General features: G+C 33.7%; 1 protein-coding gene across 3 annotated transcripts; it reads left to right on the top strand.

The window, feature by feature from the left end:
- The first annotated feature begins 1216 nt into the window (after positions 1-1216).
- Positions 1217-18487, top strand: LOC116352335. Of its 3 annotated transcripts, none has more exons than XM_031784846.1 (8): positions 1217-2793; positions 15215-15311; positions 15808-15917; positions 16056-16119; positions 16233-16599; positions 16695-16834; positions 16895-17082; positions 17179-18487. In XM_031784846.1, exons 1-8 carry the CDS (start codon positions 2782-2784, stop codon positions 17515-17517), a joined length of 1317 nt encoding a protein of 438 aa, XP_031640706.1. In that variant the 5' UTR covers positions 1217-2781; the 3' UTR covers positions 17518-18487. The 3 variants fall into 3 exon arrangements, with proteins under 3 accessions (XP_031640706.1, XP_031640705.1, XP_031640707.1); XM_031784845.1 differs by having other exon boundaries at positions 16215-16599; XM_031784847.1 differs by lacking the exon at positions 1217-2793 and adding an exon at positions 14479-14987.
- The last annotated feature ends 1269 nt before the right edge of the window (positions 18488-19756 follow it).

Here is a 19756-nt window from a genome sequence, read left to right as displayed (position 1 = left end):
GGTTTCAAGCATTATAATGCTAACAAATGTTTCGTTAATATGTGCGAAATGAGAACGTGCGCCTGCATGCGAAATTATGTGTGTACAATATTGTGCATGATATGTCGAAAAAAAAGAATAGAGGGCAAAATTTCCCGAAATAAATATATTAGATAACAAATGCGCCGAATCATTCGTGCACACACACACACACACACACATATATATATATACTCTCTCATGTAAATAAATGTACGCAAAAAAAGTTCGTGTATACACACACACGAGCGGAGAGATTTATTGTCGCCTTGTCTAGGAATATTTTCATTTTCTTCTGAAAATATACACTCGTTCTCGCTGGTTTGAATGGTCTTCGTGAGGTTGTTTTTTTCCGCTCTTGTGAATGTGTATGAAACACACATGAACACTTACAACCACCAGAATTACAATTACCATCCGTCCATCTGTCCATCCATCCAAACGAACACATACTTGCCATTACATTTGTACGCACATGCACATGACAGGGAAAAAAGCATATCAAACCACTGAAATCTAGAGCATTAAGGGCTGTTTTGTTTGCGCGATTGTCGTTATTTTCTCGCACTCTCTCAGTCTGGCCACATAGATTTGCTTATACACGTGCGCGCACATACACACGACAGCAGCAGTAGCAGCAGCAGCAGCAGCAGCAGCATCACCAGCAGTAGTAGTAGTAGCAAAAGTTCCATTTTCCCTCATCTTTATGCGATCTCTCTGTCGCGCTCGCGCGCTCATCAATGCTCTCTATTGTTCCTTTGCTCCCGTTTAGTTTTCCATCCGATTTCAGATGCTTGTAAAACTGTCTCGTTTTCGTTCTATCGCACACATATTCGGCGCGCACACACACAACACAAGAAGAACGAAAATCATCGATCGGGTGTTGTCCTCGTGGATTTAAGTCAGATGGCAGTAAAATCGGTTGCCAAACCACCTCCCTCTACCCCAGATACACAAAAAAAAGCACACACAGAGCCAAGAATGTTACATTTTTAAGAGTTTGATTTGATATGGAAGTGCACATGAGCATTTTAAAGCAATGTTGGGATGAGAATTTTTCCGTTTATGTTTAATACATTTGCTTCTCTCGTATTCTCGGTACCGCGCGCGCTTACTTCATACCCCCGAATAACGGGAGCCACCAATATAATTTTTTTTTTCGTCTCTCCCGCACCATTATCATCATCACACTGGCAGTGCTGTTATTTATTTCTTCTCTTCACACACTGCTACTGATGCTTGCTCATGTTGGTTCTGTGTGGTGTAGTGACCGATTTTTAAGAGTGTGATGGAATTTCGTGTACGAGATAATCGTTTTCAGTAGAAACTTGGGAAAAAAAACGGGAAAAATCAAAAACAGAAAATCGAGTGAGTGTAAGAGAATGAGACAAAAAGAGAAAATGGAAAAAGAAGAATAAAGGAAACGAAGAAAAGTTCGCTACAACAGTTTTGACAAAGGAATAAATAAAACTTCACGAGTGACGAAAATGACCGAATTTTAAAGACGGGCATTTTTTTCGTTGGTACATTTTTGGAAAACTATGGAAGCAAATTGAGACTTGGTGTGTGAAGCGATACGAAGTGAAAAAGCGCATTGCGAAAGAAAAACGAGAAAAGATAAACTTATTGAATGAGCAAAGGCACGAAAGGCGTTTAAGTTGTAAAAAAAAAAGTGAAAGCAGCATCAATCAAGACCACCTCGAACCAACAAAACTCACTCTTATCATTATTACATTTTAATTAAACATTTTTTTTTGGTTAAAATATTCTTTGATTTTCTCTTATTTCGAAAAGAAAAAAACAATTGGACGCCAAAACTTTTTGCAATTGTGATATTTTTTTGAAAAAAAAAAAAGAAGGTACATTGACAGTCAAAAATAGAAAGCACAAATCAAGAGGGTGGTTGTTCCTATAAAATAAGACACTGTGCAATTTGACTGAAAACATAATGCTTCTGAGTGGAAAATTCGAACGAAAGTTATTTGCAGTGTTGTAAAATTGTCGGTGCAAAAAAAAAAACAAATTTCCAAATTTCGTTTCGATTTTTTTTTTTTGATTGTTCTAAACCAAAAGTAATCGATCAAATTCGGTTATTTTGCTAAAACTAAATTCAAATTGTTTATCGAGTATATGACACAGATTTTTGTTTGATGAACGAGATAAAGAAGAGCACACAGCAGACAAGTATGAGCAGTGAATTGATCAACGCGATTAAATGTTGTGGCCAAAATTGGGGAAAAAATAGAATCAAATGAAAATCTCTCGATTTGAAGAGTGTTAAAAGTGTTGGTGTCTGAATTTGGTGCGTATGTTGGTGCTATTCAATTCATCAGCTTTAGTTGTGTGAGCGCATCGAAAATTGATTGTGTTGTGTGCTTAGTGTGTTCAAACATCTAACGAAATAGTAAACGAGTAAATCGTATCACGGCCAAATCTAACTACTTCTATAATAAGAAATAAACGAATTTTCTACACTATCTACGCAAGAAAAAAAATTATAATAATAATTCGAAAAAAACCGAAGAAATTATTTTATAATTTTGTCATCATTGTCATCTTATAGTGGTCGTCGTCATATTCGTCGTCATCGTCGTCGTCGTTATCGAAGCCGCCGTTTTATTGTGCATTTTATATATTGGTGGAGGTTTACATGTTTAGTGTTTGTATGTCGTCGTCATCGGTGTCGTTGTATTTAGATATTGTTAATGCAGTCACGAAGCACAAAAAAGTTGCCCCGAAGTGGTACTGTTGAGACATGCCGTAATGGCAAGAGAGGTAAGACTAGTTTTTTAGCCACATTCTGGTACAATCATTAAAAAGACAAAAATCTTGTGCGTATTTCAGTTGTATTTATTTTTATTATTTTCTGTGGTAATTTATTGGTTGTTTGCAGTGAGATGATTCTTATCTTCCTGCTGGTCTCGTCTATCATTCTTTTCATCCCTACATCTTATTCTTTGGTTTTCACATACATATACCAGTTATTCAACAATACACCGTTCAATAGACGACAAATAATCGAATTTATCGAAAAACGGTGTATTTTCATTTGGTAAAATATGTGATTTTTCTCTCCATTGGTTGAATGTTTGAATAGCATCATCTTGGTACATTCAATTTGGAAACTCACGAACTCTAGAAAAAAATAAACGTGCGAAATGAGAATCCACTTTTTGGGCGCTCTCGCCATGCGTTTATATATTATATAATAAGCAGTTATGCTTAACAATTCTTCTTCGCTTCTCTCACATTGTTCATGCTTGACAATTTCTTTTTTTTTTTTTCGGGGATGAACTCGTGTTGGGCTGCTCATGTATACCAAATGCCAGCCAGAGCTTTTCCCAATTTGTAATGTGTATTTTCCTTTTTCGCTGCTTTGCTTTTTACGTTCACATATCACACGTACAAAATACGCTTTGGTATTTGCTTTAGCAGTTGCGAGAGCATTTTTGGCGTGTATACTCCCTTCGCACACACAATCATTCATGTAGCATAGAACATACAGACAAATGCGCACACATACATATTCGCATACACATGCACATACACAGACACAAATGTGTGTGTGCGTGTTGGAGCACAGTTACAATACTATACCAATGTGGAAACGATTTTGTAATAGATTGCGTCGTAGGTTTGTAGATATGCGAACGAAAAACGAAAAGAAAAGTGCCAGCAATAACATAAGGTAAATCAAAATGAGAAAAATTACACAGCCTCCGAGAAAATTTACAATCTAAGATGAAATAAGCACACCAGCAAATGAAAATGAGGAGAGAATGAGACAGTGAGAATGAAAAAAGAATGGCAATAAACGTTAAAGAACTTACGAATGCTCAATTAACCGAATTCAATGGGGGTTTTTCTGTCTCAATTTCGTTTTAAAAAAAATATAGTAGGACAGGGATGTAAAGAGAAATGAAGATAATAAAAGGTGAAACTGAATGAGAATGGAAAAACGAGATAGAAAACGGTTCAATTTCATTGTCGTTGCCTTTGAATGTAGTCCAATGTAACTTAGTTTTTTTATGAGTTCAATTCACATAAACATACAGCAATTTGTGGTTTGAAAACTGAGTAACACAAGTCCAACCCGGTGAATCGAGATACTTTGGCCGAAATCTTTCACATATTATATGCCATTTATTCGTGTAATTTGATCTCTTTTTTTGTTATTTTGCATTTAATTCACAAACAAAAAATAAATTGGCGCAATTATTGAAAAATCGATTACCGTTTGGATGGATCGAAGTAAATTCAATGCAGATAAATCAACATTTGAGGCAGTGAAACTGCACAAATATTCCATATCTTATGCACTTCAATTATTGATTTGCACAACTTACATTTGACAAATCATTTCAGTATTTTTTTTATATGTTTAAATGTTATTACATTTAAAAATTGATTGAAATTTTGATTGGCTTTTCGGCAACAAACACAAACAAGCCAATTTCGACAACGAATCTTTTTAGTGTTCTTCAAGTCTTTCGAGATTCTTCCATTGAATGAATCAGTGTTGTGTATGTTTCATTTTGAGCTGGAGTAAGGTACGATAATGGTTTATAGGTCAAATAGTAAACGACCGATAATTTTCTACTTGAATAAGAAAAATCCTTGATCGGTTTATCCTGTTTATTATTGTTGATGTTTCAGGGTTTAAAGATATTTCTTTCAAATAGACCGGAAACCCAACAACAGTTTCGAATAATTCATAACAATTGCCATGGCATAAGCATCTACAATAAGCCACACAAAAAAAACTTATCTTGGACAAATTTATCGAATGGAAAAAAAAACTAGATCTCTGCCACTGTTCTCAAAAATGAGATTCATTCACGATCAAAATATTGTGTGAAGCACAGGCTCCAAAAAACTGTACTGTATTCAAAACAATAATTGGAATGAAGTTCAAGATGACGTTAATTAAAGCTTAAAACATCATAAATCAAATTAATGTTGAAGTATCCATCATTTCAAGTCCACTTTTCAACGATGGTTAATGATGAAAATGTGTGGCATTTGATTCACATCGAAAATTGACGAACAAAACGAAATAGATGGATAAAAATAGAGAAACGATTTATACCAAAATGAGAACAGATATTTGTATGACATTGTCATTTTGAGCAAAATGCACATGATTAATTTATGAGCATGCTTTCTTTTAACGATGCATCCATTCTATTCTGAAGCCATTTTTTGCCTACTCATACTCATAATATCCACGATTAACGAATAACTCTTTATTTTGTACAAACGATCATCGACGATGGTTCGTCGTCTTTCGTGTGGTTGTTATAAAACAATTGTTGTGGTGAGCCGCACATTTTTTTCATTCAATAAGCGCTGGTGAAATATTATGATCGTATAAAAATTGTCGAATGTAAAATTTCCGATAAAGTTTTACTTTGGCCCAATGAAAGTTTAAGCAATTACAAGCGTAACAGTTTGACCTCTGCCGTTTGCAAAACTTCTTTGGCATCATTTAATATGCTTATGAAACAGTTGTATACAGCTGCTTTTGCTGCCAAATACGAATAAAAGCGAACATCAAAAAATTAATTAATCGAGTGAAGCAAAACTTTTAATTGTACTATTGGTTGTTTTGTTAACTATTCAAAATTGAACTGTGCAATGCAACCTTTACGCCGGATGCATTCATCCATCGTTGTGCATTGATGCACTAAATACACATCCGGCCATAGATTCGGTTTCTTTATATCATTCGATGCTGTTGAAAAAATTTCCATACAACTTTGTTGATGCGTTTACTTGTAATTTGCAGCGAATGTGGAGCTAATTAAATGTAAATGAATAAAATAGCAAGAAAGTTTATAAATTCATTGACTTTGGGCCCTTATACATACCGTTTTTCTTTGTCAACACGTTCATTCGCTTTCAATTTGTGCGAAGAAGTGTCAACACAAAAACGGTTTGTCAAATCAACAATTGTTTTTATTGTTTTTATTTTTCGATAATTGTCTGTATGTTCTTGAATTTGTACTAAACATATAGATGTTGAGACATCCTTTTTATACGTGACAAATACTTTGAATACCCTCATCTATGATACTCGATTCTATTCTTTAAATAGCGATAAATAATGGGACATTTTTCCAAACTTTCATAAAGAACTGAAGTCAAAGCTTTTGATTTAATTTCTAAATTAAAAAAACCCCAGAGTTTGAGTACAGTCAATTCGGATACCGTTTATTATATTCATTGAATGCAGTCAATTAAAAAAAAAATATTTGCGTTCGCTTGTTGAAATGCAAATGTGAAAGCTACCCTTTCAATCGCCACAAAATTGAGTACAACACTTGAATAAACAAAAAAATTATTCTTTTAGAATGTTCATAAAGTCGAAGCACATGTGAATACGTGTGAATAAAAGCGGCTGTAAGTCAATGTAATTCGAAGTAACCCGCAAAAAATTCGCACGAATTTCGAGATTGAACTATTTCGTGGTATATATTAATCAAAATATTTCTTCAATGTAGACTTTCACAGTGCCAATTTGATTGGCACATATGTGTGCATGTGCCTATGTATGAAAATTGTAGTTAAATGCAGGATGTATAAAATTTTGTTGTTGGTCTTTTTGTGTTTTTTTTTTCGTTTACGGTCTTGTTACCCAGCTGGCAAAATGCTGATGCGATATAAACACTGCGTGTGAAAATTTTGTTCTCGATGAGATTTAAAACTTGATATATGATATACGATGTCACAATAAATAACAACATAAACAAAATCAAATTGAATGCTATTCAGAAAAAGAACGAACGAAAAAGAAACCAAAAAGCAGGCCATCGAAAGGGCGTTGTCTTTATGCAACAGTGATTTTTTATCGTTTAAACAACCTAAACAAATTTCGGTTCGCTACATGGAGAAAACGGAGAGAACAACAGCATCATATTTGGACACATGACTCCTTGTATGTTGGCTTGCACATAAATACACACACACATATATGTATAGATATATATGCAACAAAACGCGCCTTTCAATTTACGCTTTTTTAGCTTTATATTTTCATTTGGCGTATTTGGCCAAAAATGACTGTCTTTCACATCGGTCACATCCATGTTATTTGACCATGAGCTTTGCATCTCGAAAACTATTCAACTACCCAAGAAACAATTATTAACGCAAATAAAAATCTAATTTAGAATGATATAAATGTGACCTGATTTTTGGTCATCAATATATTTCACGGAGATTTGCCATTATTATCATCATCATTGGCTAGATTTTGCGATCTACTTGATTTTAGCTGGTTAGTTTCGGTCCAAATAAAATAAACATTGGCCATTTATTCCAATTTACTATAAGCTTATTTTCTATTAAGTAGTGACATTCCCCTGAATCATATGCTTTGGTTGGATGCATAGATTCTGGAGTTGACGATTCAAGGGGGGGAGGGGGGGTAATTTTGAAAGTCCATCCTATCCAGTGTACATTTGCTTTCGGAAAAAAAGTTGAGACCGAGAAAAATTTTACAAATCTTCTTATTTTTGCTCAGTGAACTAAAAGTGAAATTGCAGAGTTTAAGTAATGATGAAATCATGATATGATATTTCACTATATTATCTTCTGTAAACCAAAGTCACTAATACTAGTGTCGATATTGAATTTTTTGACATTTTCTTATTTTTTAAGAATTATGCTGCCGTTCCGTGAAAATCTGGCCTCTGCTATAACATCAGCACTTGTACAACTACTTTGACATCCACCCATTATTACTAGTTTCAAATTTTTTTGTAAACTCTCTTTTTTTCGTCTATTTGAAGTTGTTACACACTTCGACTCGAGGTGATTTCGCAATGAATTTAAGTTCTTTCAAGTAGTCATATCAATCGCCGATAATAATTTGATTCGAAAATGCAGATGTGCAAAAACTAAGACATAAACAATATAGTTGATCGAACTTAATCAATTAAATAATCAAACAGTTGACCGGACTTAATTGTTTTGTCTACGGCGAATAAATAAATTTTGTTTAGTCGGACATTCGAATATGAAAATTGAATTTTTGAAAAACCTCAGCAAATCGGAATAATTTTTGCTCGAAAATAAAAATGGGAGTGGGTACTTTCAAAATCACAGAGGGGGTAAATTCGTTGCTCAGGGGGGGGGGGGGTATTTTGTACCCTGGACCCCCTGGTCAGAATCTATGGTTGGATGCAAATTTTTGGGTTTCACGATTACATTTCTTGGTAAGAATCATAAATCCCAACTGCCATTTCGATGTAACATGTGCACTCGAAATGGGTTGATGATGGGCTTGGTATCAATACTCTTTCGTTCGTCGATTAATTGTTGGGGCACATTTGCCACACATTTGAAACGTCCTGAAATGGTTCACAAGCAGTACGACGCATTTTCTCCATTTTTTTGAAACTGGTCACTAGTCCACAAAGGCATGAGTTGAATTGAGTTTCTTGTTGGTCAGTGAGGCAGCTGTTTGATCAACTACACGCACAGTGATGTGCATAACATTGATTGTGCACAACAAATGGTGCATTTGAATTGAACGCCTGAGATCTTGAACTTTATTCGGATGCCCACTTCATATGCTGTTTGGTGTGCAACTTTTCCACGCAACCCAATAAAGATCAAAATCTCAGGCGTTAAATTATGTGATTGATTCTCTTTCTTCATTTAGAGAGAAATTCACGATTCAAAAAGAATTCGAAAGCGAAGGGGAAATGTACATTGAAATGAAAATAGAATTCATACAAATTTGATTTTTGCATATTTTCAATCTCATCTCTCTTTTTCTCTCTCCACGAAATGTTTTTCAGAATTTCATTTAAGTTTAACGCTAGTTATTTTATCTTCTGGTTATATTTTTTTGCTCCATCTTGAGCAAATATTGAGAATTTGTATTTGCCTTGTCCTAGTAAAAGCAAAACAAAAAACACTATACAAACAGATTGAATTCAAATACCAAATAGAAAACAAAAAAGAAACAGTTACAAGGTCAAATTTATTTCCATAATATTTTCCAAAGCGGACAAGCCAACGTGAGTGAAGGAACTTTCGAAAGAGAAAGGTCGAGAGGATAAACAAGCAGTGTTGACAGTGAGCGAGATAGATGGGAGAGAGAGAAAGAGAGATTAAATAAAAATGCTCGCAACAGAAGTACGCACTCATTTTTGACTGAGTACCAAAGAATATGAAAAGATTAATAGAATGCATAAAATATGCCATTAAGCAATTGCGTTGAACTTTCGATTTGTTCTAACAACAGATTCTGAGCTTTGAATGAAAATTTTGTGCCATAACTTAGAATGAATGCTTGCATTGTCATTCTCTTTTGTCGGATGACCGAGAATTCGTACATATCGTGTTTTATTATGTATAGAGATATGATTGTCTATGCTAGAAGTATGAGTATCTGTAGCAGTAGCAGTACCAGCACTGCTGCTGTGCTTTTCACAATATACACATGTTGTGTGTGATATTTGGTGCGAATGAAATGCGAAAGTAGTGCGCCGGTCCAAAGTGAAAAATTGCACATTGAAACAATGTTGAATAAAAAGTCAAAGAACGAAATACCATACACGTACGTGCAAAACGCACCGTTGCTGAATTTCGTTGATGTTTACTTTCAAAAAAAAAAAAGTAGCCAATACTGACTTTTAACTTACCGAATGATGACACGTACCTTCTCATCCATTTTTCATCCAGGTTACGATGTTTCAAAATATAAAAGACTTATTTTGTTTTAAAATTATTCGTATTACATATGTAATCCAAGATGTCATAACAAATTTGTTGAAAGAAATGTTCAATCTTACCGCCATATCGTAATTAAACAAAACCGATTTCACATAAACGACTAAATATTCTTTGGGCTCTTTGCAATAAACTAATAGGACATTTGAGAAAATCAGAAACTACATGAAACCAGAAATATTCAAACACATAAGTATTTGGGTTAACATTGATGGTTTTTGATACAACAGTTTCCATTTGTCATATATTTTTGAATGCATGCTTCTGCGAGGAGATTTTTATAAAAAAATAAATAAGATGCCAAAGATACAGTTAAACACACAGTTTCATGTAAAATGAGGCCGAATCAACTTGGATTTTCAGAGAAGAATAAGAAGTAAGAGCAATCACCACAAATAAATGAAGTGAGGAGAAAGTCCATTGTTGTTTCATAAATTATGCCGGAGGACTTGAAAGCGCGACTTAGTCACCAGTTGTCATAGCATTGTTAAGAATTAATGAGAAATAAAACGCATTTCAAACGATGGCAAAATGATCGTAAGCCACATCCCTTTTTCTTCTTTGGTCATACTCTGGAAGTTTATATACGACATAAATATAAAGAATTACTTCAAGCTTAATACTAATACTTTTTTTATAAAAAACCATCTTGGTGTAAGAACAAAATCACCGTGATGATTTTTGAAATATCGGTGAAATTTTTAACGCTTTCACGACAAGATTATTTTTATTCGAATTTACTTCTTCATTTCATGTGAATGGTACAAAAATTGTGGAATTCTGTGACATAAGATAAGAAGCGTAACAAGAAACAAAACAAATCACATCACATCATATCATTTCAAACAGAGCAATAAGTGTTCACTTCATTTATACTCGATTTTAATTAGGAAAATGGCACATGAAAGCTTTTAGTAGAATATTAAACAAGCTCAATTAAATATGAAAATGTCGTGGCACAGTCGTGAGCAAATTAATTTATTGGAATTTTTATATGCTATTTGGAACTGATTTCATTTTCACTTATTCAGAATCGCAACATTCTTCAGAATCTATGAATCAGATACATCTTAAGCGTGTATTTAAAATGCAATTGCATAAGTCGTAACCATAAGGATTTTAACCGAACAAAATCTCATGCAACATTTTCTTAATGAAGTTTATCAAAAGTGAACGTAAATTCCAGTAAAATCAATAAATCTCTTAGAAAAAACAATTTGAACCACATAAATTGGAGACTTTCAGTTCCAATTATTATTGATCTTTCAAAGCGATTTTTGCATTTTCCTAAAGTAAGCATGCGAATTTGGCGCGTTTTTAGAAAGATGACTCAATATACAATTTTCGTGGTGGCCTATCATCAATTGGTAGATTGTCGTAATGCACATTAGGTTTAGTACACCAATTGGGTCAATCGAAAAAATGAAATGTAAGCGGGAAATATAACCCGTGTTATATTCTGTTTGAAATTCTGTTAATTGCGATGACATGAGCGAAAGCTTTTCTTTCCGGATTTTTTTTACCGTACCATTTCACCACCATTTTAAATAACCAGCGGCCACATGATGATTCAACCTTTCCTCTACTTCTTACCTACATTGTTTTTAGACTTTTAAGTTGCTATACGATATACATTTTTTTTATTTTGAAAATGGAATAAGATGTTTGCAATATTCGAAGGGCCATTTCGTTACCATTTGCTGAGTGAGCTTTTTTTCGTTTGTTGCGTCCAAGTCATACCGTGTTAAATGCACTGATTGAGATTATGTCATATTTGTTTTCTTTCTCCACCTCTTTTCTCGGTCGTATTAGTTCAACGTTTGTATCAATATTGGTTATATGTTTTTATCGAAGTCTCCCAACAAAAAAAAACAACACGCTAATGTGTAAATACAACAAGGCGTCTATTTAACGCATTTCATTGGTCGTGATACTGGACCTAGAAATATTTCTTGTCCTACTGTTTAAAGCAACACCGTATCCCAAACACACGAAGAAAAAAGTAGAATTTACTACGATTTCTCGTATAAATATATACATATTGTATATATTAACACAGCATGGCCTCAATACACCAAATGACATGTGTGTACGTGCGCATATCGCATACGATTGTAGAGATTCACATGGAAAATATGGCCGTTGTTCGCCGTTTTTACGATGCTACTGCTCTCTCGGAATTGTGCGAACGCGTTTCGAGATAGTAACTGTTGTGCATTTGCCCTATTTTCTTCTCATGATTCTGTGATTGCTCATTGTATTTTGATGCGCTCTCTTACTCTCTAGTCATTTCTCAGTGTGTTTGTACAACTCTCCTTCTCCTCCTCTGACACACATTTTGCCACATTTTTGCCATTCTTCTTTATATTCACTATGCGGTTGTTGTTGTTGCTGTTTTCTATTTCGTTTTTTTCTTCATTCTACTCATTTTGTGTTCGTTCCGATTTTCTCTTTTCACAATTTAGAGCAAAGTGCATGGAGTATGTGCGTGTGTGTGTGTGTGTGTGTATTTATTTTGGCACGCTTCTTGCGCTATCTCCTAGTTTGGTGCGAGAAAATGAGATTTTTTTTTCATCAAAAAACATGACTACAACTTTTTGGCGCATCCTTCAAATAATTAATCTTTACGAACGTTAATTATTGCTTTTTATTCTACGCCTACTGTCTCACTTGTCATGCAATAAAAACACATGTCAACTCTTTCAACGGCGGTTCGTTTTTTTCTGCCCTTCTCCCCCCCTTGTACTTGCATAAATCAGAAATGTGTCACATTTGTTTAGTTAACACCCAAAATAAATGTTTGACTTTTGCAAGTAAGCCTATGTGCATTGTGCATGCATGAATCTGTTGTCTGCGGATTTTGAATAAACATAAACAAAATGTAGCTGTGTTTTTGCCCTTGCATCAATTATGTGTGATCATCCGCCCTCTTTAATCGACTAACTCTCTTTCACACACACATACAAATACAACCATTGAGCTAACTAAACGAAACACGACTACCAAATATCCTATACGATGCCAAATGTGCTGTATTATGTACATTTCTCATCGTCGATAAGTGTTCTTGCGGTTGAAATGATGTTTATTTCCAATGTCCTATTTTACAGTTTCCAATCCAGTTTTTTTTTCTCAGTTGAGCTTGGCTTTCGCTCATTCTCATTTTCACTGGAACATAATATCAATCCACCCGATTTTCTTCGTCGGTTGCCATTGCCGCGTTATCTTCTCAACCATGTATGCATTATGCACACAAATGGAGAGTGAAAAAGATGGATAGAGATAGGAATAGACACACACAAGAGAGGAAGAGAGAGAGAAGATCTAGTTTAGCTGCATTATTATTATTATTACGCGCGCAACTATAACCGATTGCCAGTTGAAATACTAATTCACAATCAAACCATCATCATCTACCGTACCCACTCATAGATATATTTGGCGTTGTTCGATTATGACGTTGTGTTTACATCCTGACATTTTTTCGTCATTTTCGTTTGCCATTTCGATCGAAAGCAGTCTCAATGATTCAAAAAATTTAAAAGTCAAAACTAATCTAATTTTTTTTTCTTTGAACCGAATATTGGTTTTGTTTTGCTTTTTACCGATGAGCGCGGTACAAATGAAAAGGAGAGTGAATTTGTTTTTTTGAAGTTTTGTAATTGTTTGTTTTTTTTTAAAGCCTCACACCGAAGTGATTTCATGCCATTTAACTTTTTTTTTTTTAAATACACTCTCTTTTTCTCCAAAGAAACAGGGAAACATAAATGTAAATGTGAACTTTATACGAATAGCATAATTTAAGAAAGGAATACTTCATATTAGTAATGATCGACTTCATTGCATTTAGTGTATTAATGATTTTTTTCTTTGGAATCCATTGATGGCTCCACATATTCAACGATAACTTTAAACAAAATGAATAACAGTGTTTTCGTTTAGTAATGTATAAATGTGTTTCAAATAATTTGATCGATTTGTATAAAACAGTGCTAACTTTAAAAGAAGAAAGCAATTTATTTAAAGAAAAAGAATTTACAAGCAGAGCAGCAAAGATTTTCTAAATTTTACATTTTATACAATATATGTATTTTGTATTAAGTGTGCTATGATCATTGTCAATGTTATTTAGGCATATTAAAACAGAAATAATTAGAAAAAAAGATATGAGAAAACATTTTTGCTGAGCTTCACAAGTATTGTTTGTATAAGATTCTTTGCAAAAAAATGCACTTTGATCGCGTGAATTCCACATGGTGAAAAGCTTTAATTATAAAATTTTCCGGTTTTTCCCTTAATAAAAAATAGATATACACATTTTCATATACATTTTCAACATACATATATCATATAAGCAGGCAGAGAGATAGATGTATATATATATTTTTAACATATAAACTTCGAGATTCATTTGAATGTTTGTGTGCGCGAGAGTAAATCATTTAAATGGTGATTTGATAGCTATTTGTGATAGACATTTAATGAAACACGTGATGTTCTCATGCTGTTGCAAAAGCATAAGATACGATTTTCAAATGTAAACAAAGCAATTATTTAATCCAATAATACTTTAATATAATTATCAGTGCGCTGAACCTTAAATATAAGTTATTGGTGTCTACCAACCCTGATGAATATTATTTACAAATTAAAGCCAAAAACGGTTTCTATGTGTAAATCAATATTTTATTCGAAAAACATTGCCGACGTTTCGATTCTGTGTATGTATCTTCATCAAGGCTATTCGTTCAATATCGATTGTGTCAAGAAAAGAAATTCATTGACAACAGCCATTCAATCACCGTTCACTAGAAAAAACCGCGATGAAAGCAATCTTAAATCGTAACAAAATGATAAGATACATTTAACGAGAAACATAGAATCAAATACAATGTAAAATGTAAACACATGTATTAAATATAAGTTCTTTTAATAATTAGATTGAAAGATTTGGGAATTTCTGAGTGTCTTCCCCCCCTCTCTCTCTTTGCCTCTCTCTTTCTGTGTATACAGTTATTCACTTTGTGCATTATGTGTTGTGTGTTGTGACTTTTAAATTTTATGTAAACCGAATGAAACAGGTGCATAGATGCACATTATCTCACTGAATCGGTTTGACATCGTCACATCGATATAGTATGTGGTCAGCAACGTTGTGCACATTAGGCGTGACTAAGCCAGCATGGGGATGCACATGTTCAAACTTTCGACAAGGATTAGCTTTGGTATGACGCAAAACCCATTTGACGCTTAAAACCACTAAACATAATCAATCCATCATATATCGTTTAATTTTAATTTTCATCCTTCGTTCTCAATTTGAACCGAACGAGAAAAAAGAAATAATAATAATAAAGTAGCCATAATTCGCGTTGAATCATTTTTATTATTTAAACACACAAATTATATGGAAAATTAATGGTCTGAATCATGTGTTTAATGTTATTTTCAGGAGTCTCGTGGCAAGAGACCCTTAAAAATCTGGGACAGTTGGAGAAATGTTCGGAAAGGTCTAGTTGTGGGAAGTTTTGAAGAATTACTTGTTAGAGGTAAGTGATGTTTTATTACAAAAACAAAATAAAATAAAATGATGCAGACCTTGTACGCTCTGCTATTTTTCTCTCTCAATCTCTTTGTATATAAAATTCAATTCGCCTACATGAATGTATTCCCACGCTCAAGATCGCTTTTAAATCGCTTATCTAAACATAAACAATTTCGAAAAGTGAATTGACCACATGTTGAAACAATGAAATAATTTTAAAAGATGCGATTTTAATTTCATCGTCTGTTCACGTGGGATCCACGCAACAGACAACGTATTTATCTGTTTCTTAAATTTCAACAAAGATAAATTTAGCAAAGAATTTGTACTTTTGCATGCCAAAAGGATATCATATCCCACATTGATGTCTCGCCTCTGCATAATGCAGACAAAATATTTGTTTTAAGAGCGGATTTTTATTTTTTCTAAGCAAAATAAAGATAAATCACGAATTCAACATGTTCAAAAACAAACATTTCTTTGATTTTCAATTGATTTAGGTAAAGACAAACTTTGTGTTCCAGCCTCGGAACCGGTTCGCGTTGTTTTGGAGTGTGATGGCACACAAATTGAGGATGGTGAATATTTTCGCACATTGGCGAATAACACGGTTTGTATCGGGACAATATATAAAAATTATTATTGATTCATTTTTTAAACTTTGTAAAAACCGGCTTATCAAATAAATCAATAATGACATTCACTTGAAATCGGACATTATAAAAAAAAATGGTAACTCTTTTTTCAGGTGTTATTACTTCTTAGGCAAGGTGAACGATGGTTTCCAACTGGCGTCGATGTTATAAAAGCTGGTAGGTAGCCAATCACTTATTTATATAATTCCACCAATTGAGCAAATTACCCTGAAAAATTATAGTGTTTCAATTAAATGACAACACCAAAATAGATTTGTTTTTTAATTCAGCGATATCGGCGATCCCGCGCATTGTGTGTGAAACCATTCATGCATTAGAGTTGCACGATGAAACGCCATCCTGGAAGATCATGGATAATAAAGGTCGTGTGACCGTTGTAATGTGCTGGGATCATCATAGACAAGGCAATATTGCTGGTAGTTCCTCAGCAACGGGTAGTACAATAATTCATAGCAGTAGCGGTGTATCGAGCACGTGTAATGGTCCATTTTCATCCATACCGATTAGTCCATCGAAAAAAAGTAGCGGCATTTCAGCGCAAAGTTCAATCGATAAAATGCAACAACGGTATCCAAGTCCACAAATCACTGTAATCAATCATGACGATATACAATCAACATATGGTTCAGGCCGACGGTAAATATTTTTCCAACAATTTTACCTCTCAAAATAGTCTATCCAAAAAAATTAAACTGAAATAATGATTGAAAATTTCTCTTTTTTTCACATAGATTACCTAAGCAGGGCGGTGGTTCGTTTGATTCGGTTCATATTCATACGCCTGAGTGTTCACATCATGTGCACACGCCAAGTCGAGCTGGTAGCCCGAGTGCAGAATGTGATTTTCACTGTTGTTCATTGCACGAAGAAGGTAAAAAAAATGTTTCGAAATGAAATTTTCCAAAATCAACATCATTTTGATTGGAATTAGGTCGTGAAATAGCAAGTGTAGCTACATCACCAATTCAAGATGGAATTGTAGCAACGGGTACTAGTGCCGGTGGTGGGACAATATCAACCTCACCTAGCCAAAGACGAACACCACATCCAAAAGGTCATGTACGGTTTTTGGATATACAACAGGAACGGGAAAGTTCTGAAAGCGAAACAGAAAACACCGTAAATATATCATCAATTTTATTCTGTGGTTCATCGACTTGATAACGATAATATTGTTTGTTTCTTTATTAAATTCGGTATGAAATACCATTGTAGGTCATGGAAGACGAAACAATCACATCGGAGAAATTTTTACTGCTAATCGATCAGCTGTCGGTTGATCAAAAGCGACATTTAAATATTAAGGATATTGGTATAATATTAGAGCGTTTAAGTGCAAAAATTGTTGATGTTGAGCGCTTAGATCGCGAAAGTGAATCAGACGATTGTTACAATTGGACTATGAAAGCAACAATACGTGGTGAAGCGTTACGTGAATTAGGTGTTATTTATAATGGTAATTATTATGCAATATCTGAGCATCCAGGCTACAAAGAGGAAAACGAAGAGCTTGGCGAAGAGGAAATTGAAGAAGAGGATGAAGATAGACTTTAAGAGCACAATTAAAAACAAAACCAACAAAAAAAATAAACAAACATAAAATAAAACGAAAAAAGTTGTTCGTTTTTAGAACGTCAAGAAAATAGAAACCCACAACTTCCATGAAATTTGTTTACCGTTGATTTGAGATAAGCAAACAAGAATTAAGGAGATAAAAAATGAAAGCAACAAAAAAAAATGTTAAAAACAAAACAGAACACAGCAATCATTGGACTTTCATGTCCGATTTGACTGGACGCTAAAACAGACTCTTCTATATTTCTATGAGCGCCTAAAACAGTTTTCATACTCTAAACCATCATATTCAGTTTATCGAGAATACACATCCAAAAAAAATGGTGTGCTCACGAATATACCCAAAAACTTCCATGAACGGCAAAGCCAATTCAAATTTAAAAAAATCTTGGCCATATCGGGATGCCAAATCAATTCGAATGCACATTATTGCTACATTTTTAAACAAAACAACAAAATTAATGGAAAAACTACATTTACATACAAACGAAATTAGCCCAGACAAATACTATATAGTCAAATGAACTAAAATCAAATGTAAATGTAATTGACGATGAAAACAAAATACAAAACATAAAAAAAAACGCAACACGCAAAACAACTAACGGAAATAGAATAACAAACACGAAGAAAAACTATTAGGAAAAAAATGTCTGTTTCATGCAAATCTTCCAACACATTCCTTAAGTATCATAAATGTATTTAAACAAATTATTACTATATTTATTATTATATATAATTATATATGAAAGAGGAGATTATAAACTAGATAACAATCTCGAAGGGACAACAGCCAATAAGCGACAAAAAGCAAATAAAAAAAAAGAATGCAAAACTATTGCAAAAAATGCATAAAATGATTCTAGAATATTAGATGTTAAAAGAGTTGAGTGAGATCAACTAAAATACAATCGAAAATGTACTTTCAGTTCGATTTGTTAAAAAAAAACCAGGAGTAGATGATGAAAAAAAAAACAAGAAAAAAATGTTAAAGATGTTTTCAAAACGAAAATTACTCACGCACAAATCGTAAAAAAAGAAAACAAATAAACGAACATTAAGAAAACTAACTAAAAGATTCGGCAATTTTCGATTAGTCCTTTAAAAGACTTTTCTTTTCCACCAACATGTTGTTCATGCCCTTGATTGTTCTCACCTCATCCTATAACAAGGCAAAATCTTCTGAGCAAGTAAAAAAAGTAGAACATAATCCAAATGAATCACATCCAAACTAAACACACGGACTACAATATCATGCTCTCAGAAATATGTGAATCATAGACGGCTGGAGGTAACCAACTGGAATATGAACTAAATAAATAGATGGTACGAGAAGAGGGAGAGATGAGAGATGGCCACAAATCGAGCAAAATTCACGTAACGAACCGAGCAGCATTGTAGTCAGTGTGTGTATGTGTATGTGAAAGAGAGTTGCTCAAGGTTTATATAATAGTGTTCAGAAGTCAGAAATGGGACGATCACAAATCATTTCACAATTGGTTTACGCTTATTTCCAATTGAAATAAAGAAAAATAGCAGCAAAAATGTGTATGTGTGTGTGTATGTAAACTAAGAAGAAAAAAACGAAACACGAAATTTTATTAGCGAAAAAAAGAAATTAAATGAAAAAAGATAAAGTTTAAGTCGTTATTATTTTTGTTATTTCGAATAAGCGAAAAAGAGAAAAAATTTAAATATAGAAATAAAAAAGATAAACTCTTTACACGGAGGTTCATTATAAGGACAAAACAAATTCGTTCCCTTGTACTAGCACACACACACAAGCACACATAAAATTGGCCACATTCCAATAGCAACAACAACAACAACAAAACTGTCAAATATTGAATAATGGTTCCCTGAAACCGAAAAGCACACCATCTCACAAATTGAAAGTCTCTTAACTATATCACATATAAACACACTCTTCTGCTCTCTAGAAGCGGCATGCCATAGATAAAAAAAGAAGCCAGCACTCACAAACGAGGCCAAGTGAACATTGATATTTAATTTAAGTAAAAGATAGAAATGAAATATTGAACATGAAAAAATGACATAAACAACCAGTATTAATACACCACACGGAACGTAAATTATAGAGAAAATATCTGGAGATGGTGAGCATCAACAACAACAACACAAATCAAAGACTCACCGTCTTTGGTCATTTTCACATAAATCATATTATATAAATTTGTAAAACTAAAAACCAAAAATC

The sequence above is a fragment of the Contarinia nasturtii genome, unplaced genomic scaffold, assembly GCF_009176525.2.
Source record: "Contarinia nasturtii isolate CC-2019 unplaced genomic scaffold, AAFC_CNas_1.1 Cnas_scaffold_187, whole genome shotgun sequence".
Classification (NCBI taxonomy): Eukaryota; Metazoa; Arthropoda; class Insecta; order Diptera; family Cecidomyiidae; genus Contarinia; species Contarinia nasturtii.
The sequence above is the reverse complement of the archived record's forward strand: the minus strand, read 5'-3'. Positions and strand labels throughout refer to the sequence as shown.